Source organism: Bos taurus, chromosome 14, assembly GCF_002263795.3.
Source record: "Bos taurus isolate L1 Dominette 01449 registration number 42190680 breed Hereford chromosome 14, ARS-UCD2.0, whole genome shotgun sequence".
In the NCBI taxonomy this organism is placed as follows: domain Eukaryota; kingdom Metazoa; phylum Chordata; class Mammalia; order Artiodactyla; family Bovidae; genus Bos; species Bos taurus.
The window spans coordinates 19,223,135-19,245,708 of record NC_037341.1 but is presented as its reverse complement, the minus strand read 5'-3'; the positions used below and the strand labels follow the sequence as shown (position 1 = coordinate 19,245,708).

Genomic DNA, 22,574 nt, shown 5'->3' with positions numbered 1-22,574 from the left:
AAACAAGGGGTTCAGATTACATAATCATTTTGCCAAAACTCTGGGTTTGTTTAGGGACAGATGTTCAAGAAGCCCAGTGTAATTGCTTTTACATATTCCACCAGAATTACAGAGATATACCAGCATATTCAAATGCCTGTCTGCTTGTTAATTATTCTTTCTTTTTTGTACTTTTCTGATTTTCCCAAGTTGTCTGTAATGACTGTTTATGGTTTTCATAATCAGAACAACTGTTTTTCTTCCTGTTCTCCTGTCCCCTTTATGCATACCTTGGGGAAATCTATCTATTCTTAAGTCTACAACAGATCCCACATTTTACTACTTGAAGAGTTAGTATCTATGTGGGTTTTCTTCAGAAAAAGTAAGCATTTCACCTGAAACAACCCCTTTGGACTGTTTTGTAAAATGAAACTGACGATTCCTTTGTTTCTGGGGATGTCCTTTCTAGGTCTTATCCACGTAAGATAACGTTAGTTCACACCTAGTTTTTCTGTTCCTGGCTTTGTGATCTTGGTATGTTAACCTGTTTCCACATTGGTTTCTTCACCTGTGTTTGTGATGTCAACAGCACCTCCTTTGGAGAGCGGGCCTAACAGCTCATCCAGGTGAAACATGCAGCGTGCCTGGCTCAGAACAGGTGTTTCATAAAACCTTCGCACTTGGAGGCTTGAACTGTTCATGCATTCAGATCCTATTTGAGGTGGCTCCAGGCTGCCCGATTAGGGCCTGTCAAGTATACCTGTGTGGCTGCATATCAAATAAAAGTGCTTCTCAATTCAAATATATTTCTTTTGTAATTTTCACAGGGAGCTTCCAAACAGAATTACTTTCTCACATCTTGACCTGTGTCCCAACTTTGCTGTTTTGACTTTTACACTAGCTTTAAAATTGGTTACTCTACCACTCTGTTTAATTTGGTATCTGTGATACAATAAAGAAGAGTGATTCTCATAAATATTTAGAAAGGCACCTAATTAAATCCCACTATTATAATAAACTATTTAGATTTTTTTCATTTTCATGTAGTATTTACTCATTTGTATCTTTTTTTTAACTGTTGCAGTTATTTTAACCATGTCATATTACATATTTTTACTTAATATTTCAATAAACATTTAATGTATGACTCTATAGTCTTTGAAATGAAAACCAGATACCAAAAAGGTACCTGTACTCCCATGTGTATTGCAGCATTATTTGCAGTACCAAGATATGGAAACAACTTGAGTATCCATGAATAAATGAATAAATAAAGAAGATGTGACTTATATATACACAGTGAAATATTACTCAGCCATGAGAAAAAGAAAATTTTTTCTGCCCTTTGTGACATGGATGGACCCTGAGGACATTATACTTAGTAAAATAAGCCCACAGTTCATTTCAGTTCAGTTCAGTCACTCAGTCATGTCCGACTCTTTGCGACCCTATGAATTGGAGCACGCCAGGCCTCCCTGTCCATCACCAACTCCCTGAGTTCACCCAAACTCACATCAATCGAGTCAGTGATACCATCCAGCCATCTCATCCTCTGTCATCCCCTTCTCCTGCCTCCAATCCCTCCCAGCATCAGAGTCTTTTCCAATGAGTCAACTCTTCGTATGAGGTGGCCAAAGTACTGGAGTTTCAGCTTTAGCATCATTCCTTCCAAAGAACACCCAGGACTCATCTCCTTTAGAATGAACTTCTTGGATCTCCTTGCAGTCCAAGGGACTCTCAAGAGTCTTCTCCAACACCACAGTTCAAAAGCATCAATTCTTTGGCACTCAGCTTTCTTCACAGTAGTCTTCATAGTCTTTATATAGTTTTAATACTTGCATTGTATTAAATATAATATAAATATATATGCTAGTCCATAAATTACTATTTAACCTGTTTATTAAGATTTAAGTATTAAATATTACTAAAAGAATAAAAATAAAATTTCAAATGGGAAATTATTTTTTCTTTTTGGCTGAAAATTATGTAAACAGTATATACCAGAATATTATTGATAAGGATCTGATGTTTGTATTCAGATTTTTTCTTTCTTGAACTACTTTCTTCCTCTAATCTAAAGTGATGTCCTCCCCTGAGTTTTCATATCCAGCCACAGGTACACATCTACTTTCTTTTCTTCCCTGACAGATAGTATGCAATTTTAAGTGGATTATCATAGAACTGTAGGACTGGGAAGGACTGGTAGAGTCAAGCTTCTGTCTCCAGATGGGGTGACAGTTGCTTGAGGCAGATGACTGTCTCTTTTTTATCTTGAAAATCTCCTGGGAAAAAGATTTCAAAGCTCTCTGGAGCCACTGTTAGATATTTTGAATCATTTTTCTGCTTTTCACATTTATCTTAGATCATGTTCACTATAGTTTAAGCCACTGTCACTTAGTACATACAAGACGTAGTATTATATGCTGAGACATATATAAATTAAAATTTCATCCCTGAAGGCTCTGCAGGCCGTTTTTAGAAGTTGAAAGTGAATGTGTAGTCGCTCAGTCGTGTCCAGCTCTTTGCAATTAGCCTGCCAGGCTTTTCTGTCCACGGGATTTTCCAGGCAAGAATACTGGAGTGGGTTATGGTTTCCTTCTCCAGGGGATCTTCTGGACCCAGGCATTGAACTCAGGCCTCCTGCATTGCGGGCAGACTCTACCATCTGAGCCACCAGGGACTTCCTAAAAGTCTGTTCCCATCCAGTTTTGAACCAGGGACCTTTCATGTGTCAGGCGGATGTGATAACCACTACGCTACAGAGACGAATGGGCTCAAATATCACACTAAGGATTCTATTCTGTATATGGAGCCATCAGGGATATCTTAGCATAGACGTGATGCAATGGCTGTCATATTTTAAGTAGATTTAATCTGTGTTTCTGGGCAAAAAGCTTTCATTTATCACTCACTAAGCACATATTTGTTTTAGACCTAATTTTATTTATATATCCATGTGACAGATAAAGAGAAAACACAATTTCTTTTCTCTTTCAAAGACTTTTAAATACATGACTACATAAATAATTGTAATGTAAGGCAGTGAATTCCATGTAGGTAGTACAGACAGAATGGAGACTGCATTTACTGGACTCATGATGGTAGGCTTTCTGGAGATAGTGGAGATTAACCTGGTTTTGGAAGATAGGCCATATGTCTGAAGAATGTGAATTCTGGACTCTGCCATTGTTTCTGAAGATACTTCTACTGAGGCAGAGATTTTGCTGCAAATTCCAAATGCCTTGGTGCTCAGAGAAGTGAGGATATATGGTAGAGAAGGGCTGGGAATTAGTAGACTAAGTGATAATCATCACTTTGGATTTATAGACTCTTTGTGTGACCTTTGGACAATTCACTAACTTTATTGAACTTTTGTTTTCTTATTTACAAAATGAATGACCCAAACCTGATGATTTTTAAGGTATTTTCTAGCTCTACTGAAGTTCTTTGTGCAAAGTGTAGTGGTTAGGAGAACAAATCTGATGCTAAACTGCCTTGTGGCCCAGATCCACTATTTTGCGTCTCTTTGATTAGACTTGTTGCTTTGTCTCTGATCCCTCACTTGTAAGATGGGAAGCCTCCTAATACACTCTCACAGTGGGAAGATATGAGGGTGGAGACTGTTCAGCATAGTACTTGGCACAAAGTAAGTTCTTAGTAAGTATGAGCTATTTTTGGAACCAAGTCAAGGAAGATGGCAGAACAGGAAGTTCCAGGAACATGTCCCTCCACCAAAACAACAACTGAACTTTCAAAAATGTCTCAGGCAACTGTTTGGAACTTTGGATCTAATAGGACACTTGCAGTGTTCGGGGAGAACTTGATGAAGACAATGGTAAATTTCAGTAAATCTTGGTTGAATTCAATGTTCACGCTGCTGTGGCTGCCATCGGCCACCTCCAGCCTTGTGGCAGGTATCTGTCAGGCGCTAAAGCATTCCTCATGCAGCTTGCTGGTGCCACGGTGGGCAATGAGGATTTTGTCCTCCAGCAATGAGGGTTGCGAGTTTTGATTGCTGGTTGCTGCTTTTGATTACTGTGGGCATGACAGAGAGGTCAGCCATTGTTTCACTCCACTATGGGCTGAAGTTGCTTTCCAGATATTGGGGGATTTAAGAGACAAAACTCTCCCTTCCCCCACTCTTGGGAGTCAGACTTTTGAAGAATCCTTTGGTTAGGTCTGTGGCTGTCATCAGAGACAAATGAAGAGAAAGTTTAGTTTCTCACATACAGTAAGAATACACAGTTTGCAGAACAGCTTTGGAAGAGTCACAGAAGGATAGCTCCAGCTCTCAGCAAACAAAAATTGTTCCCGAGGAGTGGGGAAATTAGATTTCTAGAATTACCACAACATAATATTCACAATACCCAGTTCTAAAGAAAAAACATACAAAGGAACAGGAAAAGTATTTCTCTTTCACAGGAAATAAGAATTTGACAGAAACCATCCTAGAGGAAGCACACACATTGGAATTATTAGTCAGACTCTGCAAATCGATGTCTTTAAACTGTCCTGTAACAGATGCTGAAGTGACTTCTTCAGGCTAATATGAAAGGATACTAAACAGCCTCTTGAATCCATAAGAAAAAAATGAACACCAGTAAAGGTAACTACATAGGTAAAATATAAAAGCTGGTATTATTGTATTTTAGATATTTGTAATTTCTCACTTTTTCCTATATACACCAATGGTTATAAATCTCTGTGAACATCTAATGGATATATAATACATAAAGTTGTTATCTGTGTCAATAACCATATAAAGGGGAAGAGATGGAGATGTGCAGGAGCAGAGTGTTTATATGATATTGAAACTACTTTGAGATTATTCAAACCAGGCTGTTACATCTTTGAGGATGCTAATTATAATTTCCAAAGTAACTACTAAGAAAATTTTAAAAATACAGAATAGGAAAGAAGAGAATTTAAATGATACACTCCCCAAAAATCAGCTAAATATTTAAAGAGCAGTAATGAAGGAACTAAATAAAGAACAACAACCAAAAGACACATACCTAAAAAGAATAAAAACCACATACATAAAAAGAGTTAAAAAACACTAGGAAACCAATTTATAAATGCCAAAAGCAAATCTGCCTTTATCATTAATCACATTAAATGTAACTGATTGAAACTCAGCTATTAAAAGGTAGAGATTGGAGGACTGAGTTTCCCCCTCACAAAGGATCCATCTGTATACTGTCTACCAGAGATTGACCTTAGGTGTAAGAACGCAAAGAGATGGAAAGTAAAGGGATGGAGTAAGATATTCCATGCCGATAGTAATCAGATGATTGTGAGACAGTGTCCACTTTAACTCAGATTATAAGAGATAAGGAAAGGCATTTATGTTGATAAACGTTTCAGTACATCAAGAAGAGAGAACAATTATAAACATATGTGCACCTAAAAATGTTCATGGATTGGACAACTAATAATATTAAGATGTCAGTACCACCCAAAGCTATCCACAGAATCAATACAATCTTTATCAAAGGATTTGAATTTAGGGGGTAGTTTTTCTATTTTTGTTTGTTATACAGAAAACCTCATCTTAAAATTCATATGGGGCTTTCCTGGTGGCTCAGTGGTAAAGAATCCACCTACCAGTGCAAGATACTCATGTTCCATCCCTGATGTGGGAAGATCCCACCTGCTGTAGAGCAACTAAACCCACACACCACAACTATTTAAATAAATAAAAGTTTTAAAAAATTCTTTTGGTATCTCAGGAGACCCTGAATAGCCAAAATAATCCTGAAAAAAAGACTAAAGCTAGAAGACTCACATTTCTTCATTTCAAAATTACTGCAAAGCTATAATAATCAGTAATATGATAGTGACATAAAGGTAGACATATAGACAGTGAGTTGAACAGAATACCCAAGATAAACCCTTACACATATGGTCAATGGAATGCTGACACAGGTGCCAAAGCCATTCATGTGGAAAGGATAGTCTTTTCAGCAAATGGTGGCTGGGAAAATCAGATATCCATATGCAAAAGAATGAGGTTAAAGTAGACAAGGAATATGAATAAACATTTCTTCAGAGAAGACACACAAATGCCAGTAAGAATAATGGTTGTCCAGACAGACTGCCTCTACTCAGATGTTGGCCTCCCACTTGCTAGCTATGTACTCTTATTGCACTTTTCTGTACTTCAGGGGGTCTCCTTTGAGGTTGAAGGCGTTCATGAGTGGAGGGTGTCTGGCACCTAAGAAGCATGAGGAAATGCTGGCTCTCTTGGTTGTCGTCATGTGCTTGGCCACATCCAGGCGCCGGTGCAGGCATCTGCACCCTGGTTCCTGCCCTGCTTTTCACTCATCTTCCAAGCAGACCACAGGCTTCACCTCTAAAATGCAGATGATTCTGTGTGCCCTACTTTCCTCTCAGGGCAGTTACAAGAATCAAGTGAGATAATTTAAGGGAAAATAATTTATAAAGTGTTCATTTAATTAGTGCATGAAACATAAACATAACAATAAACATTATTATAATTATTAAGCATTACTATAATTAACATAACAATGTATGTTATTTTTATGCTTTCCCTCTCCTAATAGACTAAGCTTCTTATTGTGTTAATCCTATTCTTCTTTGTATCATTTGGTTTACTGAGTAATATCTTGTGTATAATAAGTGCTCAGTAAATGTACTAGAGGAGAATTTAATTGGTATGGTATAAACTTTTTATTTTTAAAAATGTATTTATTTTTGGCTCTGCTGGGCCTTGGTTGCTCCATATGGTCTCTTCTCTAGATGCGACGAGTGAGGGCTGCTTTCTTCGTCGTGGTGCACATTCCCACTGCGGCGGCTTCTCTTGTTGCTGAGCGCCGTGGGTTCCCGGGTGTGCGGGCTTTAGTAGTCGCGGCACGCTGGCTTTAGAGCACAAGCTTGGTACTTGTGGCATGCAGGCTTAGTTGCCCCACAGCCTGTAGAATCTGTCTGGACGAGGAGTTGAACCCATGTCTCCTGTATTTGCAGGTGAATTCGTGGCTGAAATAGTATAAAATTTGTAATTATATGAAATACTTGAGTGTTGTTTTATTTTCTGAGAGGGTGCAGCGGGCTATTTTGAATTAATGTCAATGGCTTTTTTGGTCTGTTTTGACAAAAATGACAAAAAGATCATCTCTACCATTGTATGCTTCCCTGGTAGCTCAAATGGTAAAGAATCTGCCTGCAATGCAGGAGACCTGGGCTTGATCCCTGGGTCAGAAAGATCCCCTGGAGAAGGGCATGGCTACCTACTCCAGTATTCTTGCTTGGAGAATTTCATGGACAGAGGAATCTGGCAGGCCACAGTCCATGGGATTGCAAACAGTCTGACACACTGAATGATTAATACTTTCAGAGTGATAATTTACAACCATAAGTATAGATATCTCTAACTATACATTTTAAGGAACCAAGAATTCAGTTGATAGGTATTGTATTTAGTTCATAGATAGTAATAAACTCATAAAAGAAGATAGAAACACTTGTAGAATTGTTTCCTTTGAAGATTCACTTTGCAAATTATAACCGTTTTAAAGACAAAAATGAAATATGAAAAAGGCTTCCATTTGTGTAAGTCCGTTCCCTCTTGCAGCCTCACACACACGGACTCAGTGTCTCTCTGGGAACTGGGGCTCTGCCCTGCCTGTCCCCAGGAGCCCACTCAATGGAGTCCAGGAAGAGGAGAGCATTAAACAGTACCCAGTGGATGGAAGGAAACAATCCCATCATTGAGGAAAACAAATCCTTATGTGCTTGTCTTTGTATTAAGAAACAAGAATGATTTAAGTTTGTTAAGTAGAAAGTCATTTATATTAATTTTTCAAATAGTATGTTGAATACAGGTGAGCCTGGTTCTATTGAAACGTATCTAAATTGCAGAGCGGAGCTTCTGCACGGTGAGCTTACACACTGCTTGTCTCGATCAGGGCACTGGGCAAGCTCGTACCTGAGGAGACTTGGGAATGTGGGTAGGCGTTTGTAGCTTAAAGGTATGTTTCAAGCTGTGTTACTAACCTTCCACGGTAAGGAGTTGAAAGGGTAATGGCATACTAACTGCTCCATGGTCATACAGTCACTTTCAGGTCAGGCAGGCTCAGGAGGCCTCAGTGATGTTGGGACCACCCTCAGATTCTGCTCTGCAGTTGTGTTTGTGGGGGTGTGGCACCCAAGACCAGGGCTAGGCAGCTCTCAGGGGGACACACTGTCAGGTGGACCCACGTGGCGGAAGGTTTCCGGAGAAACTAAGTACAGAAGCTTTCATCCCCTCCCCTGGATTAATGCGCAGGACTGCAGCCTCGGCTAGCTGTGGCGTCTCAAGGGAGGTTTTTCTTTTGTGCGGCACACTCTCACTGTTTAAAGGCCCAAACTTGTATTTTGTGTGTCTGGCTCTAGTTACTTTAGTGTTTCTCCTGGGTGGGTGAAGCGCACATAGAGATACTGGTTTTGATTCTGGCGTATGACACGCCCTGCTATGGTTTTGCTCTGCCCTGGTTGCTATGTTACATTCTGAGGTTTCTGCCATTCTTGTTTGCCCTAATTTCTTTTTCATGAAGATAAGTTGTGCCATTCAAGAGAAGTTGTGCTACTGCTTCTTCTAAGAGTGTTTTGTTGTCCCAGAACATTCTTATTCCTTTTATAATTTAAAGCGTGTCCTCTAATGAGTCTTGTACATTTATCTAGTTCAGCTGATGCTCCTTCAGTTTGAAGCTAGACTAGGTTTTGTTTGTGGTAATAATTAAACCCAGGCTTTGAGATTTTTGAGGACAGTCTTAATTAACTCTCTGAATTTAGTACTGTCAACTTCAGTTCTTTTGTGATCATTGTCTTCCAAAGTTTCTTTAAATGTCATTTATTGTGAATCCTTTTGGTCTAAATTTCATAAATTTTGTACTGAAATTTCAGTTTGGGACATTTTTTGGATTTTAGAAAAATATTTTTCAATTCATTTGATTTGTTTTTCTCCCTTTTTTTTTCTTGACACACTATTCAAATACTGTAGTCTATTCCTCATTTTTTGTGTTACCTCAACTTTTATTTTTCTTTGTGAGATCAAAAGATCAAACCATTAAAAAATTTATTTTACATGTGAATACTGTCATCTTTTGTTGAGATCTATATTATATATTATGTGACCATTATTAGAATTCCTTTTACAGAACACTATTATGTTTCTGCCTTCGTTAGTTTTTGGTGATCTGAATCTATTTGCGGATTAAATTATTTGTATGAATAGTTATGGTAACATTTCTTGATAAAAGTGGATTTTTAAATCAACTTTGTATCTCCGTTGGAAAGAGAAACCTGGACAAGATAAGCTTAGCCATTCTGACTGCTGTGGTTCTTTGGTCTGTCCTGAGCCAGGTTTTCCTTCAGAGCTCTAGTGAAGGCGAGCATAAGGAAAAACTCAGTCACTCCTCTGACTCCTGGCTTGCCTTGTGTCTTGTCGCTTCATCTTTTTGTTTCTAAGTTTCATTTTTCTTTGAAAGTGGTCTCCACATTGAGGTTTGTGGTTATAGACATCTTAGAATTGAAGTTAGCTTTGTTACCTATGTATTTGGGAAGTAATATATTTCTGATTAAAAAATCATACACCAAAAGAGTTCTCACTTTTGATAGTTTTTAAAAAAGCATCTTTTTTGTTTGTTTGTCTGTTTAACATTAAGTTGCATTGAAATTGCAGCTTTAAATTGTTTGTAACTGGAAAGATGCTGTTTGGAAGTTTTCTAGAATGGGTGAATTTTTATAATCCACGGTTGTTGAAGAATAATAACCATCATTTATATAAAGCATTTTAATGTATCAAATACTTTGGTATCCATTGTTGTCTTAAAATCGTCAAGCTTAAATGTTGTTATCCACCAGAACAAGACAAAAAGGATTCTGTTTGTTTAGGCGATGCAGTCCAGATCATCTGGCTTGTAAGTGACCAAATGGGATTTGAACCCAAATCTCTAGACTTTCACGTTCTTGTTCTACTTGCTGTACCAAACTGCTGCTCTGAATAGACAATTTTTACCTAGAAAGAAGCATGGAGTGTTATGTTGCAAGTTTCTAAAAAAAAAAAAAAAAAATGCATTTCATTGGGATGGCCAAAAAGTTCATCCAGGTTTTTTTAAGATGTAGCAGAAAAACTCAAACAAAGTTTTCGGCCAAGCCAGTACTTGCAGCCTTGTCTTCCAACTCTGTGGATGAGATGTGAGGGAGGCGCTGTTCACTCCGTCACATGAAGAAAACGCTTCATCACGTTGTGATTTTTATCTTGGAGCCATTGAGCTGTGGGCCAGAGACAAGAGGTATAATTTCTTTCTCTTTTTTTCTGCTGCATGGAGCGAGATCTTTATTGTTAATTCAAAGGTGAGAAGGCCAAGCCCTGCCAATCAGTGAGTTAAAGTCTTAGATATGTACAGGTCACCAGATGTGATGGGAGAGCAAAAGAGGAAGTGCTGCCTTTGTACAAGTCCTGGCAAAGCCAGAAGACTCCGCCAAGAAGCTTCCTGCCCTTTGTGCAGGAAGTCCTGACGGTGGAGCAGGTGTTCTGTAGCTAACAAGAGTAAACTTGAAAGGGCTGCCAGTCTCTTGAGTGAAGTTAGGAAGGTGTGATGGTCGTGTGGGTTTTTCTAGAGCAGTAATCCTCCGAGTATGGTGAGGGGACCAGCAGCGTCACCGTGGAGCCTGTAACCAACACAGATTAGGCGGCCCCTCCCCAGACTCCTGAATCAGAGGCTCAGGGTGTGGGGCCTAGCAGTGGGTGTTGTAACAAGCCTGTAGTTCTGATTCATGCTCAAGTTAAAACTTTCTGTTCTGGAGTCACATTAGGAGATAAAGTCTGTAAGTAAAGGTTTCAGATAGGCTCCGAGAGAGCGGTGTGGCAACGTGGGAATACTTGTAGGTTTGTGTTCAGGAAATGCTTATGACCTTACAGATAGAGGCCGGCCACAACTGATCCTGAGGCATCAGGTTTCTGTCTTCACTGTCCTTGTTAATGCATATATTTAGGTCTTGTCATAAAGATCGCTGTTTCTGATTTTCAAGAAACAGAACTGAATAGAGCAGGGAGAGTCCTTTTCCCAGAGACCACAGCTGCAGGAAGTCCAGCCACAGCACTGTGCTGTGTAAGCTGGTGGAATATGCTTTAATGAAGCAGAGTGGCTGAAAGATGGTAGTCCACTTTCTGAGTATCTTTAAAGGTGGTACTGTCGTGCTGCAAATCTGAACTTAGAGATGGGTAGACAGACAATAGAACTGAGGTGCTGAGGAAGAGATGGGAAAGGAGCATGTGAACTCTTACCAGTTGGTCAGTTTGGACTCATTTGAGAGTTACTTACAGGAAGTGGTTGTTGCTTAGTTTATTCAAGTAATGAGGCAGTTTATTGTTAAGTAAAAGGTTGATTCAAGTGCTTATTTGTATCTGTTAAAGAATACATTTTTACTGTAGGAAAAAAAGACAATAATATAAAGAAGAGCATTCAAACTTACTGGTATATAATCCTTTTATTTAAGGATAAGTTGCTTAGTTTTCTGGTGCAATTCATCTCAAAACTTCCTCCTTGTAAGAATGTTATATAAATAATATGTAGTCTTACTATCTGGGAATCTCATAGTTCATACGAGCCTGAATCTGTTTCTCTAATTCAACAATATAACAGTTGTCACCCACAGTGGTGTTACCCACAGGGGGCTACTCCTTGTTGCTGTGCCCTGGCTTCTCATTGCGGTCGCTGGTCTTGTTACGGAGCACAGGCTCTAGGGCTGCAGGGCTTGCAGCAGGGGGGATCAGCAGTTGCGGCTCCCGGGCTCTGGGGCACGGGCTCCTAGTTGTGGTGCACCGGCTTAGTTGCTCTGTGGCATGTGGGATCTTCCTGGACCAGGAATCGACCTGTGTCTCCTGCATTGATTGGCAGATGGATTCTTTACCACTGAGCCCCCAGGGAAGACCCCTACTTTTCTTTAATTAGGATTCTTTATGCTATCATTTGTATAGCTGTTTCATTACTTTTCTACTTTTTATTAGAAAGTTAGCTTCTTTGCTGTGTTTCACTATAATATATGAGTATGATTAATGTTTTTGTGTGTCTTATTCCTCCACATCTCTGATTATTTCATTGGTATAAATTCTTAACAATGACTTTGTTGAATAAAAATGAATAAACATTTTTAAGGCCTTTAATTACCCAGTTGTATATAGAAGTACATATATTAGCATGAACCCAGAGGAAACTAAATTTTTTTAAGGTTTCCTGTCTTACACTGGAAATACCGTTAACCTATAGAGAGTTTTAAAATAGCCAATGTATTACGTACTATTTTAATTAGTAGCCAGTGTGTATGCCAAGCCTGGTATGTACTCGTCTCTCTCTGGCTTGTATATTGGAATGTATGCACCTAGTCTCACAGTAACAACATTAAGTAGGCATGATCCCCATTTTAGTTATGAAAAAGTTAAAGTTGAGAAAAATCTAAGTAATTTGAAGAAGATAAAATTGGCAGCATGTAGCATAGCTAGAATTTAAACCGAGGTCAGTCTGACATCAGACCATGCTTTTTCCTGCTTTCCTTCTTTCTTTCTGCATTTTCTATTATATTTTAACAGAATTTTTGTTACTGAATAAGTGTGGGATTTGTGCCTTGAAAATAAAGTTTACACCTACTGCCAGAAAAGTGGTGGTTCTTTCTGTAAACTGGAATTTCCAGTGACCTGTGCCTGAAAAAGGATATGGTCAGAAACTTATGTTAGTGTGGAGAATTAGGCTTCTGGTTTACAGAGGAAGAAACTTATGTTGGTGTGGAGAATTAGGCTTCTGGTTTATAGAGGAAGTCTGTCTTACATTTTATATTCTTCCATGAATTCATCTTTAATGTCTTTTGCTGTCCACTTTAGAATGGGAATAAACTGTCAGTGATGTCTTTATTTGGATAAAAAAGGAATTAATGTCTACTCTGGGAATTTAAAATAACACACAGTTATAACTGTGTTCTGCATCAGTGTTTTTATCAGTTTTTTAGGTAATGTGGGTGTTATTTGGATAGGAAGGTAAAAGAAACATATTTGAACCAGGTGATAAATCTTGTCAAATAAGAAGTTGAAAATAAAGGGAGTATGAACTGTAAACTTACTGTTTCTTAAATTGGTTTGATTCTTCAGTTTAGAGATTTCCTAGGATTAAGGTTTTAAATTTTTTAGAATAAATCTGATTTTTGGTGAGAGGAGGAGTGCCCATTCACTCTTTGAATAATTGAAAATGTGGGCAGGATATTTTGCTGTTTTTAAAAATTCATGAAAACACTGCTAACACTGTCTTGTTGCCAACTTGGGTTTCACGCAGGGATTCATATGCTGGTGTCTGGGGGAGGGGCCAGATGGGCCTGAGCTTGTGCAGTGGCTCAGAAGTCAAGAGGTACAATAGCCTTTTTAAATCCAGCAAGTTGATCAATGAAAAAGGGCTTACCAAGTGAATGGAATGTGGTTTATTTTCTCTCTGGAGAATGAAGTTCTCCGATAGCTGCGTGGAACTCTGTGCGGTGATCTGTGCTGCCCAGTATGGTACTGACCACATCGCAGACTGGACACGTGGCTCCTGCACCTTGGGATCTGTATTGTAGGTTTTGTTTTCTTTCATTTTATTTAAAATCTATTTGCCACTATGGCTGCCTTCCAGGCACGGGTGTAGAAAGTGGCTCTGAGGCTCTGTTGTCACCAGAGACCTTTGTGCATCTGCTTTTACGTCCCTGCGTGGCTGCTTGTCAGATGGGCCCCCCACTGTCTCACACTGTCCTGGTGGCTCCGCTGACCTGTGCACTGGCCCCTGCCTGGCAGCCGTGCCACTTCCTGTCCAGGCACTGCCCTTCCGGGAGTGGTGCGGGACCTTTCTGGCCACATTCAGTGGTGGGTCCCGTCCTCCCACCAGGAAAGAGAACAGACTGGCTTTAAAGCCGTTGGCTTGTGTTTCAGCCCTGTCGTGGACCCTTGCTGTGGACACAGTTGTTATCGTTCCTCCTCTGAAAATGCAGACAGGCCTCCTCATTGTGAAGAGGACTGAATGAGAGTGTGGCCAGTGCAGTAGCACCCAGAGCAGAATCCAGCCAGAGAGGAGGAGCGACACAGGCGTCTTCATGCACATGAGCACATGGAGGCAGCGGGGAGTCGTATTTTCTGCTCATGGCGTAGACTTCTCACTGACCTTCAGGAGGAGAAAGAAGATGGGCCACAGGCAAATAACACTGTTACCCTAGTTTTTGCTAAACAAGAGACAGTGACTACTGTGAAGTGACTGAAGGTGTAATTCTTGGAGGAGCAGCAGTACTGGCAGCCTCCATCTATTTGTGCAAAGCTGCTCCCAGAACCCCACACCATGCTGTTACTTCATCCTCGAAGAAATCTCTGCGGTCCTTATAGCTACTGTTCATGCTCCTGTGTTATACAAACTGAGTCATCAGTTACATTTGCCCACATTCACACAGCTCAGTTCAGTTCAGTTCAGTCGCTCAGTCGTGTCCGACTCTTTGCAACCCCATGAATCGCAGCACACCAGGCCTCCCTGTCTATCACCAACTCCTGGAATTCACTCAGACTCACGTCCATCGAGTCAGTGATGCCATCCAGCCATCTCATCCTCTGTCCTCCCCTTCTCCTCCTGCCCCCAATCCCTCCCAGCATCACAGTCTTTTCCAGTGAGTCAGCTCTTCGCATGAGGTGGCCAAAGTACTGGAGTTTCAGCTTTAGCATCATTCCTTCCAAAGAAATCCCAGGGCTGATCTCCTTCAGAATGGACTGGTTGGATCTCCTTGCAGTCCAAGGGACTCTCAAGAGTCTTCTCCAGCACCACAGTACAAAAGCATCAATTCTTTGGTGCTCAGCTTTCTTCACAGTCCAACTCTCACATCCATACATGACCACTGGAAAAACCATAGCCTTGACTAGACAGACCTTTGTTGGCAAAGTAATGTCTCTGCTTTTGAATATGCTATCTAGGTTGGTCATAACTTTCCAAGGAGTAAGCGTCTTTTAATTTCATGGCTGCAGTCACCATCTGCAGTGATTTTGGAGCCCCCCAAAATAAAGTCTGACACTGTTTCCACTGTTTCCCCATGTAATTGCCATGAAGTGATGGGACCAGATGCCATGATCTTAGTTTTCTGAATGTTGAGCTTTAAGCCAACTTTTTCACTCTCCTCTTTCACCTTCATCAAGAGGCTTTTGAGTTCCTCTTCACTTTCTGCCATAAGGGTAGTGTCATCTGCGTATCTGAGGATATTGATATTTCTCCCGGCAATCTTGATTCCAGCTTGTGCTTCTTCCAGCCCAGCGTTTCTCATGATGTACTCTGCATAGACGTTAAATAAGCAGGGTGACAATATACAGCCTTGACGTACTCCTTTTCCTATTTGGAACCAGTTTGTTGTTCCATGTCCAGTTCTAACTGTTGTTTCCTGATCTGCATATAAATTTCTCAAGAGGCAGGTCAGGTGGTCTGGTATTCCCATCTGTTTCAGAATTTTCCACAGTTTATTGTGATCCACACAGTCAAAGGCTTTGGCATAGTCAATAAAGCAGAAATAGATGTTTTTCTGGAACTCTCTTGCTTTTTCCATGATCCAGTGCATGTTGGCAATTTGATCTCTGGTTCCTCTGCCTTTTCTAAAACCAGCTTGAACAACTGCAAGTTCACGGTTCATGCATTGCTGAAGCCTGGCTTGGAGAATTTTGAGCATTACTTTACTAGCGTGTGAGATGAGTGCAATTGTGCGGTAGTTTGAGCGTTCTTTGGCATTGCCTTTCTTTGGGATTGGAATGAAAACTGACTTTTTCAGTAGCAAAGCCAGGATTTAAACCCAGGCTTCTTAGAATCCAAACCATGTCTTTCCCCCCGCCTCCCAAGCCATCGTGTGCTGTGCTCTGGAGCTCTGTGCCTGCACACGTCCCCTCCAACCTTCTATTCTTCCACGGCCTGATATGAAATGTGTGCCACGGCCAGATTCCTCCTCTAAAGAACATGGACACAGCTGTGTAAGTTCTGGTTTATCTGTTCAGAAGGCACGCTCATTTCTTTATAAACACATCTGATGAATAGGAATAAAGTGGTTTTGGTTGCATTAATTTAGGAAGCATTTATTGAGTCCCTTACACATGTCAGGTACTGTCTGGCACTCAGAAACAAAGATAAAGGAGAGGCAGATGATCTATTCTAGGATTTGAGGGGTTTAGTTGTAGAGGCCAGCATAAACATTTTGAAAAGCACTAGTGAGTACAGAGAGAAGAGGTGCTTTTGCCACAGACGCCAGAAAAAGGGGTAACATCCATTTGAAAAACATTTTTATCTGTATGAAATAATGATGGGTGAACCAATCAGACAAGACCTCTCACAGGGATAGCAATCTGTAGATGATTAATTACTTGGAGAGCTCCATGCTTGTCTGCCCTCAGAAGCCTGGGTTCCGGCAGCGCCAGCGTTGATCTGCTTCTCTCGGGTGTTCCCTTGGTGTCTGTCCCCTTGTGGGCTGTCTTCCCCTCAGCCTGCCCCCCATGGTGGTGGGGGACGTGTACACCAGCCAGCTCTGTACTGTGGCTTCCAGTGGAGACAGAATTGTAAACAGAATTTATTACTGGTCCCAGGTATGTCATAAGTGGAAAGTAGATTAAGACTGCTGCTGCTGCTGCTAAGTCGCTTCAGTCGTATCCGACTCTGTGCGACCCCATAGACGGCAGCCCACCAGGCTCCCCGTCCCTGGGATTCTCCAGGCAAGGACACTGGAGTGGGTTGCCATTTCCTTCTCCAATGCATGAAAGTGAAAAGTGAAAGTGAAGTCGCTCAGTCGTGTCTGACTCCTAGCGACCCCATGGACTGCAGCCCACCAGGCCCCTCCATCCACGGGAATTTCATGGCAAGAGTCCTGGAGTGGGGTGCCATTGCCTTTTGTTTTTCTGACGACTACAGTTCTCAGTCTGACTCTTTAGCTAACTAGCCATTAAAATAAGAGAGAAGGAAAAAAGTAAGGGAATTCCTTCTGTTTGTCTTGTTTTCTTTAGGTCACAGCATTAATCCCAACAGTTGTCTTTGCCACCCACCAGATTAGGACACCTTCTTCCTAGACAGTAAATAAACACATTGATCTTATTTGTGATGTGAAAGAAATACTGTTTGTTCTGAGCTGCTAATAGGATATTTCACACTTTGGCAGGGTTGACAAGCACTGGAAAATGAAAAGAGATTTCACTTGGTTTTCCTTCTGTGCCCTTGGTGACATTAAAAAACAGTCTATTTTTCCCTGTTTACCTGAATTCTGTTCATAACAGACTCAGTAAAGAACAATGGAAATGGTTCTTCGTGAAAGCAGACATTCTGACAAATTACTGTTTCTATTTGAATATACAGGGTTCTCTTTCTTTTCTAAATGAGCTTCAGTAGAAACCCTGGTGCTTGGCTCCACACCCTAGGATTCTGTGTGTGTCCCCGTGTGTGACTACCTGCATGGCAGCCTGTGCCGCTGCCGCCGCTGCCTCGTCAGGGAGGTCCTGAGCGAGGACTGGAAAGTAAACACATCGCATTCCTCATATTCCTTAGCAGAAGAATCCGTGCAGGCCCAGCCTCATGTTGATGTTCATTGCTGTTGTTGGTTGTCATGTGATTTATCAAGTGAGCTTTTACAAACCTTGTTGTTCAGTCACTCAGACGTGGCTGACTCTTTGCGACCCCATGGACTGCAGCACGCCAGGCTTCCCTGTCCTTCACCATCTCCTGGAGCTTGCTCAAACCCATGTCTGTTGACTCAGCGATGCCATCCAACCATCTCATCCCCGTTGCCCCTGTTCGCCTCCTGGCATCAGTCTTTGTGTAACAAGTGATTTTAGATGGTAACTGTGCACGTTAGGTATTATGAGATCCTGGATCTTATTTAAACCAGTTTTAGCTGGCTTTGTCTGACAGTGCTCTGGGAAGAGAAATGGGGGGATGGGGGGGTTCTCTCTACCAGGCGGAGGGAGACGTCAGGATACCCCTCGTCCCTGCCCCCCGCATGGCCCCCGCTGACCACAGTGGATGGTGGTGGGAGACTGGGTTGTGGGGAAAGCCCTGACACTGCTGGGCCTCCTCTGACACTGCGTGGGCTGGAGGTGGGGCTTGGTTCTGGGCGTCGGGCATCACCCTGTGATGGCGGGGTGGGCAGTCCCACTGGGCTGCAGAGACTCCCCACGACAGCCTGTCGAGGGCCACGTGTGGGCTCCTCTCGCCCTTGGCTGGTGTGTGTGGCCATGGGTCACGGTTTTTCTGTGAAGTTTGCCTAAAAGGAAACAGCAAAACCCTTTCTGGCTCACTGGGCTGCCCCTTCCTTGTCCTTCAGTTGGAGAAAGTGCGCTTTTGAGGGTGTTGTCTGCTCCTCTCTCCTTTCAGCATCTTCTCATTTTGTTTCTGTGCAACATCAGGCAGTCCCTGTGTCTAGGGGGAGAAACAGGGAAAGTGTATCTCCTCCATCTCCCTGGGAGTGGAGGTTCTAAATCTCCCTGAATGTTAAGCAGCTCCCCCTGTGTGAGGAATGAGCCTGAGAGTCTGAGAGGCACCGGGAGAACCTTGTCCTGTTTCTGCTCAAATGTGAGCCACCGCAGTGACTGTAACTGTGTCCGTTTGGTAGCGAAGGTGGAGTTCCTTTGGTGTCTGACGCCTCTTCTCTGAAAGAGGCGAGCTGTCTTCTTGTAACGTTCCCTTCAGGTCTGTGCTCCTCCCCTCTGGTGGTGCCTGCCCCTGAGGGGTCCTGAGGCCACCCTGCAGCAGCTCCCACTGGCAGGGGTGTGGTCGCCTCCTCCACCTGACTCCAGAGGCAGGATCTGCTCCGAGCAGCAGAGCAGATGCACTGACGCTGCGTGAGGCCAGGGCGCTCTCCCTGGGGCTGGTTTGTGGTGTCTGTAGCCAGCACGCCATTGCCCTTCGTACTCAAGATTTAGCAAGAGAGAGGAATCCAGCATTGCAAATAAATTTTTATTTGCGTTTCTTTCCCTTTCCAGGCAAAAGCTTATTATCCCAGGTGGAAGTTGCCCTGTTATTCTGAATACTTACTTTTGTCAGAAAGTTGTTGCCAAAGAAGATTCAGAAGCATCACGTGATGGGCACGAGTGTTACACGCCCTGTCCGAGGAGGAGCAGCACTCTGGCTCAGATGTTCCAGTTTAAGAGCCTAACCGATAGCTCACCCGAAAGCAAGGTATACTCCTCAACTTAGAAATTTTCACTTTGTAATAATACTGCATTTAAAGGCCAGGTATTTATAGAAGTGTTTTCCTTTGGTCTTCTTTAAGTATTCAACACACATATATGTCATATATACTCTAATTTATTAAAATTTGAGGTTTTTTTCTGTTCTCATAACTGCCTAAGAGCTTACTTAAGCCTCTTTAATTTATTTTAAAAAATCATCTTTTTCTTTTTCATGATGTTTGTTGCCCTGGGGATAAAGAGAGTTGCGTAAACTTGAGGTTACACACTGGAGATTGCTTTTTGGAATGTTAATGACCCTGAGCCATGACTATCCATGATGATGAACTGGGGGAGCGCTAAGCCACACTTGTGGTAGGCAAGAGGACACTCCTGGGGTGCTGTGGGCTCCAAGTGTCTGACTCCAGCGCAGCTACCTCAGGGTCACCTGGCTCCCCGCGTCAGCACTGAGGGGTATGTTGAGGGTGACCACATGAGGGGAAACCAGAAAGCAAAGCAAATGGACTTTCATCCTGCTTTGTATGTGTGGAATCAAGCAGGGCCTCTCTTTGACTATCAAAACATGTGTCTGGAAGGAATTACATGAAATCTCCCTTTAATCAATTTAACAGATGTACAGTATATGGCCCAAACTACATTACTGCTTTAACATACAGTTTCAAACAAGTATGTGATGTTAAATTCATGAAATGTGTCTACGTTGCCATCTATGCCAGGGTAGCTGCCAGAGAGCTTAGTGTCGAGAGTGCGGGCTGTGGACCTCAGTGCCGAGTTCGGGTCCTGCCTCAGCCACTCTCTGCTGGCAGTCTTGGGCAGGATTCTCGGCTCCTGTCTCAGCACGCCTGTCTGTATAACAGTGGTGACGGTGCAGCCTGCCTCCTTGGGTTGTGAGGGTCACATGTTTGTTACGCAAGCACAGGATGTAGAGAACAGTGCTGGGATGCAGGGGCACAGAGTCTTCTGGAGGCACCGTCCTCTTGTGAAGGTGTTTACCGGGATTGCTGAGGCGGCTCCTGTGGTTCACTGGAGTGTGCAGAGTGCTGGCACTTCACAGTAACCCTGGTCCTTCTTTCGTTTTGTTTTGTAGTTTGTGCTTTGAGATTGTTACCTCATAGAAGAAAACTTTTAAAATTACCATGAGATATTTTAATAGGAGTCCTTTCTGCATGTTCTCAAACCCCCGAGGTGGTCTGTGTGCCTCAGCTCACCATGGCTGCACAGGTGGCCCGCAGGTGGGAGCCCTGAGCTGCGGCTGTGCATTTGTCCTTGTCATTCCTTGAGTGTCCTACAGTCACGCGGGCTGCCACATTTGGTATGGTGCATGCCCTCGTGAGTCAGGCTGCAAGTGTTCCTTTTGCATGTCTCATCAGGTTCTGTGTGATAGTCACACTGCGGTGGGCACAGACCAGACCCTCCATCCTGAACAAGTGGAGCCATGCGTCCCCAGCCAAGCTCCCCTGAGGGACTCTCTGCTGGATGCAGTCGAGAGCCACGGAGCTGCCGCCTGGACGGGAGTGGGCGTGCGAGTGGTGGTGCAGAGAGTGTACTCCCTGCCCTGCAGAGGCCAGCAGGCACACAGCGCAGACCCAACCAGGGCACGGTGAGTGACGGACATGGGTGCCGGGCCCACACTCATCTGCACAGAGGGGAAGCTCTTCTCAGAGTGGTTTCATCACCACGCACAGGGGTGGTTTTTCTTTGGTTGGTTTTCTCTTACATCAAAATTTGAAACACCTGGTATGACAGAGGATTTTGTCCACGTATAATTATCTAAATGTGCTCAGTTGCTCAGTTGTGGCCAACTCTTTGTGACCCTGTGGACTGTAGCCTGCCAGGCTTCTCTGTCCATGGAATTTTCCAGGCAAGAATACCGGAGTGGGTTGCCATTTCCTTCTCCATTTTATCTAAATAGACCTAGTAGAAAAGTTAGTCACATTTACTTTTACCTTTGATTGTTTATGTTACTGAACGTCATACAAACATGATTGGTATTGTTCTGAAAGAGCCAAGGCAAGGTTAAGAAGACCATGACAATGGCTGTCAAGTTTTATGTCTTAGAAACCAGGATAAAGAAATGGCAGCTGGTGGGTCTGTGGCTCTCAGATGGGCCTTTTGAGTTCACTTCGGTGTTACCTCAGGATCTGTGAGTGATGCGGATGTTGCTCACTGCCCTCGCCCGTGCGGCAGCCACTGACCACGCAGGCAGTACGGCTGCTGGGGCGAGCAAACTACATTTATAATTTCACTGAAGTTTAATTAAGTCATTTTAGGTAGCCCCCTGTGGGTAGTGGCTGCCTTGGTGCCCTGCCTAACTCAGCAGCTGTGGGAGCAAGGGCAGACCTGTGATTCACGGTGCTTCGCTCCAACAGATAGTGGGAGCGGCAGCTTTCTACTCGCATTTCCACTCTTCCTGGTTGTGTGTTTGCAGACAGCTGTAGACACATGGTTGAGTAAGAGTTTCTTTGTCCTTGTCAGACCCTTCTGAGGTCATCTTTCTATGTTAAATTGCTCTCAAAGCAGTAACAGATTTATAGAAGAATAGAAATTAAAAGTGTAGATGCCAGTTTATCTGACAATCAGTCATTTTGTGCCTCTACTGTTAGAGAAGCACATACTGAAGCAATAATAAGTCACAGGCATCCTGTCCTTACGGTGCCTTCTGATGTTCTGAAGGAGCGGCAGCAAGCACGACTCTGTTACCTGTCAGTCGCCTTCCGGTGGACTGCAGCTTACTTTGAAGGACCATGAATTTCACAAAGTCCTTTCAGGTGCAGAGTTACAGAATATTTCTTGTGGAATTATAGAAAAGTTTATTTTTATTCTGTTTGGAAAATGTATGTGTGAAACCAATATATCCGTCTTTAGGTCTTTAGCACACTTGTAGCTGTTGACCGGTTTTGTTCTAGACTTAAAATTGTGTCCTTTTAAACAGACTTACCTGAGACAGTTACAGATCAGACAAAGGTTTTGTCTTGCTTGGCTGCTTCTGCGGTCTGTGACCATGCTGGGCTCTGAGGAGAAGATCCTAAAGCCCACAGAGCACTGCTCCCACCTGGCACATACCAACTGAGGCTGTGCTCACAGTGGATTGAAGGCAGGGCAGGTGTAAAGCTCAGAAATAAGAAAGCAACACTGAGTTAATCAGATGTAATGAATATGCATCAGTGAGCATGGGGATTTCTTGTAGCACATGTGAGATTATAAACAGAGGCTGGAGGACAGTAACCCATTTCATAGATGAGAACACTGGGCCTCAGAGATTGACTTGCTGACAGTTATACGTGGATGAAAGAAAACCATCATGAGATATAGAATCCCCACATGACAGGGTTGTAGAGAATACTGAAGCTGAAAGAAAGGGAAGAATATTGACTTGGAAGCAGGCTCTGTTTGA

General features: G+C 42.6%; 1 protein-coding gene across 4 annotated transcripts in view; it reads left to right on the top strand.

Annotated features, from left to right (window-relative positions):
* Nucleotides 1-22,574, top strand: part of SPIDR (scaffold protein involved in DNA repair) — a 275,881-nt gene that overhangs the window by 160,491 nt on the left and 92,816 nt on the right. For all 4 annotated transcript variants that reach the window (XM_025001813.2, XM_025001816.2, XM_025001815.2 and 1 more), the window contains 2 exons: nucleotides 18,974-19,169; nucleotides 20,551-20,780. In XM_025001813.2, coding sequence (XP_024857581.1) covers nucleotides 18,974-19,169; nucleotides 20,551-20,780 — 426 coding nt within the window. The remainder of the gene's footprint in view (nucleotides 1-18,973; nucleotides 19,170-20,550; nucleotides 20,781-22,574) is intronic.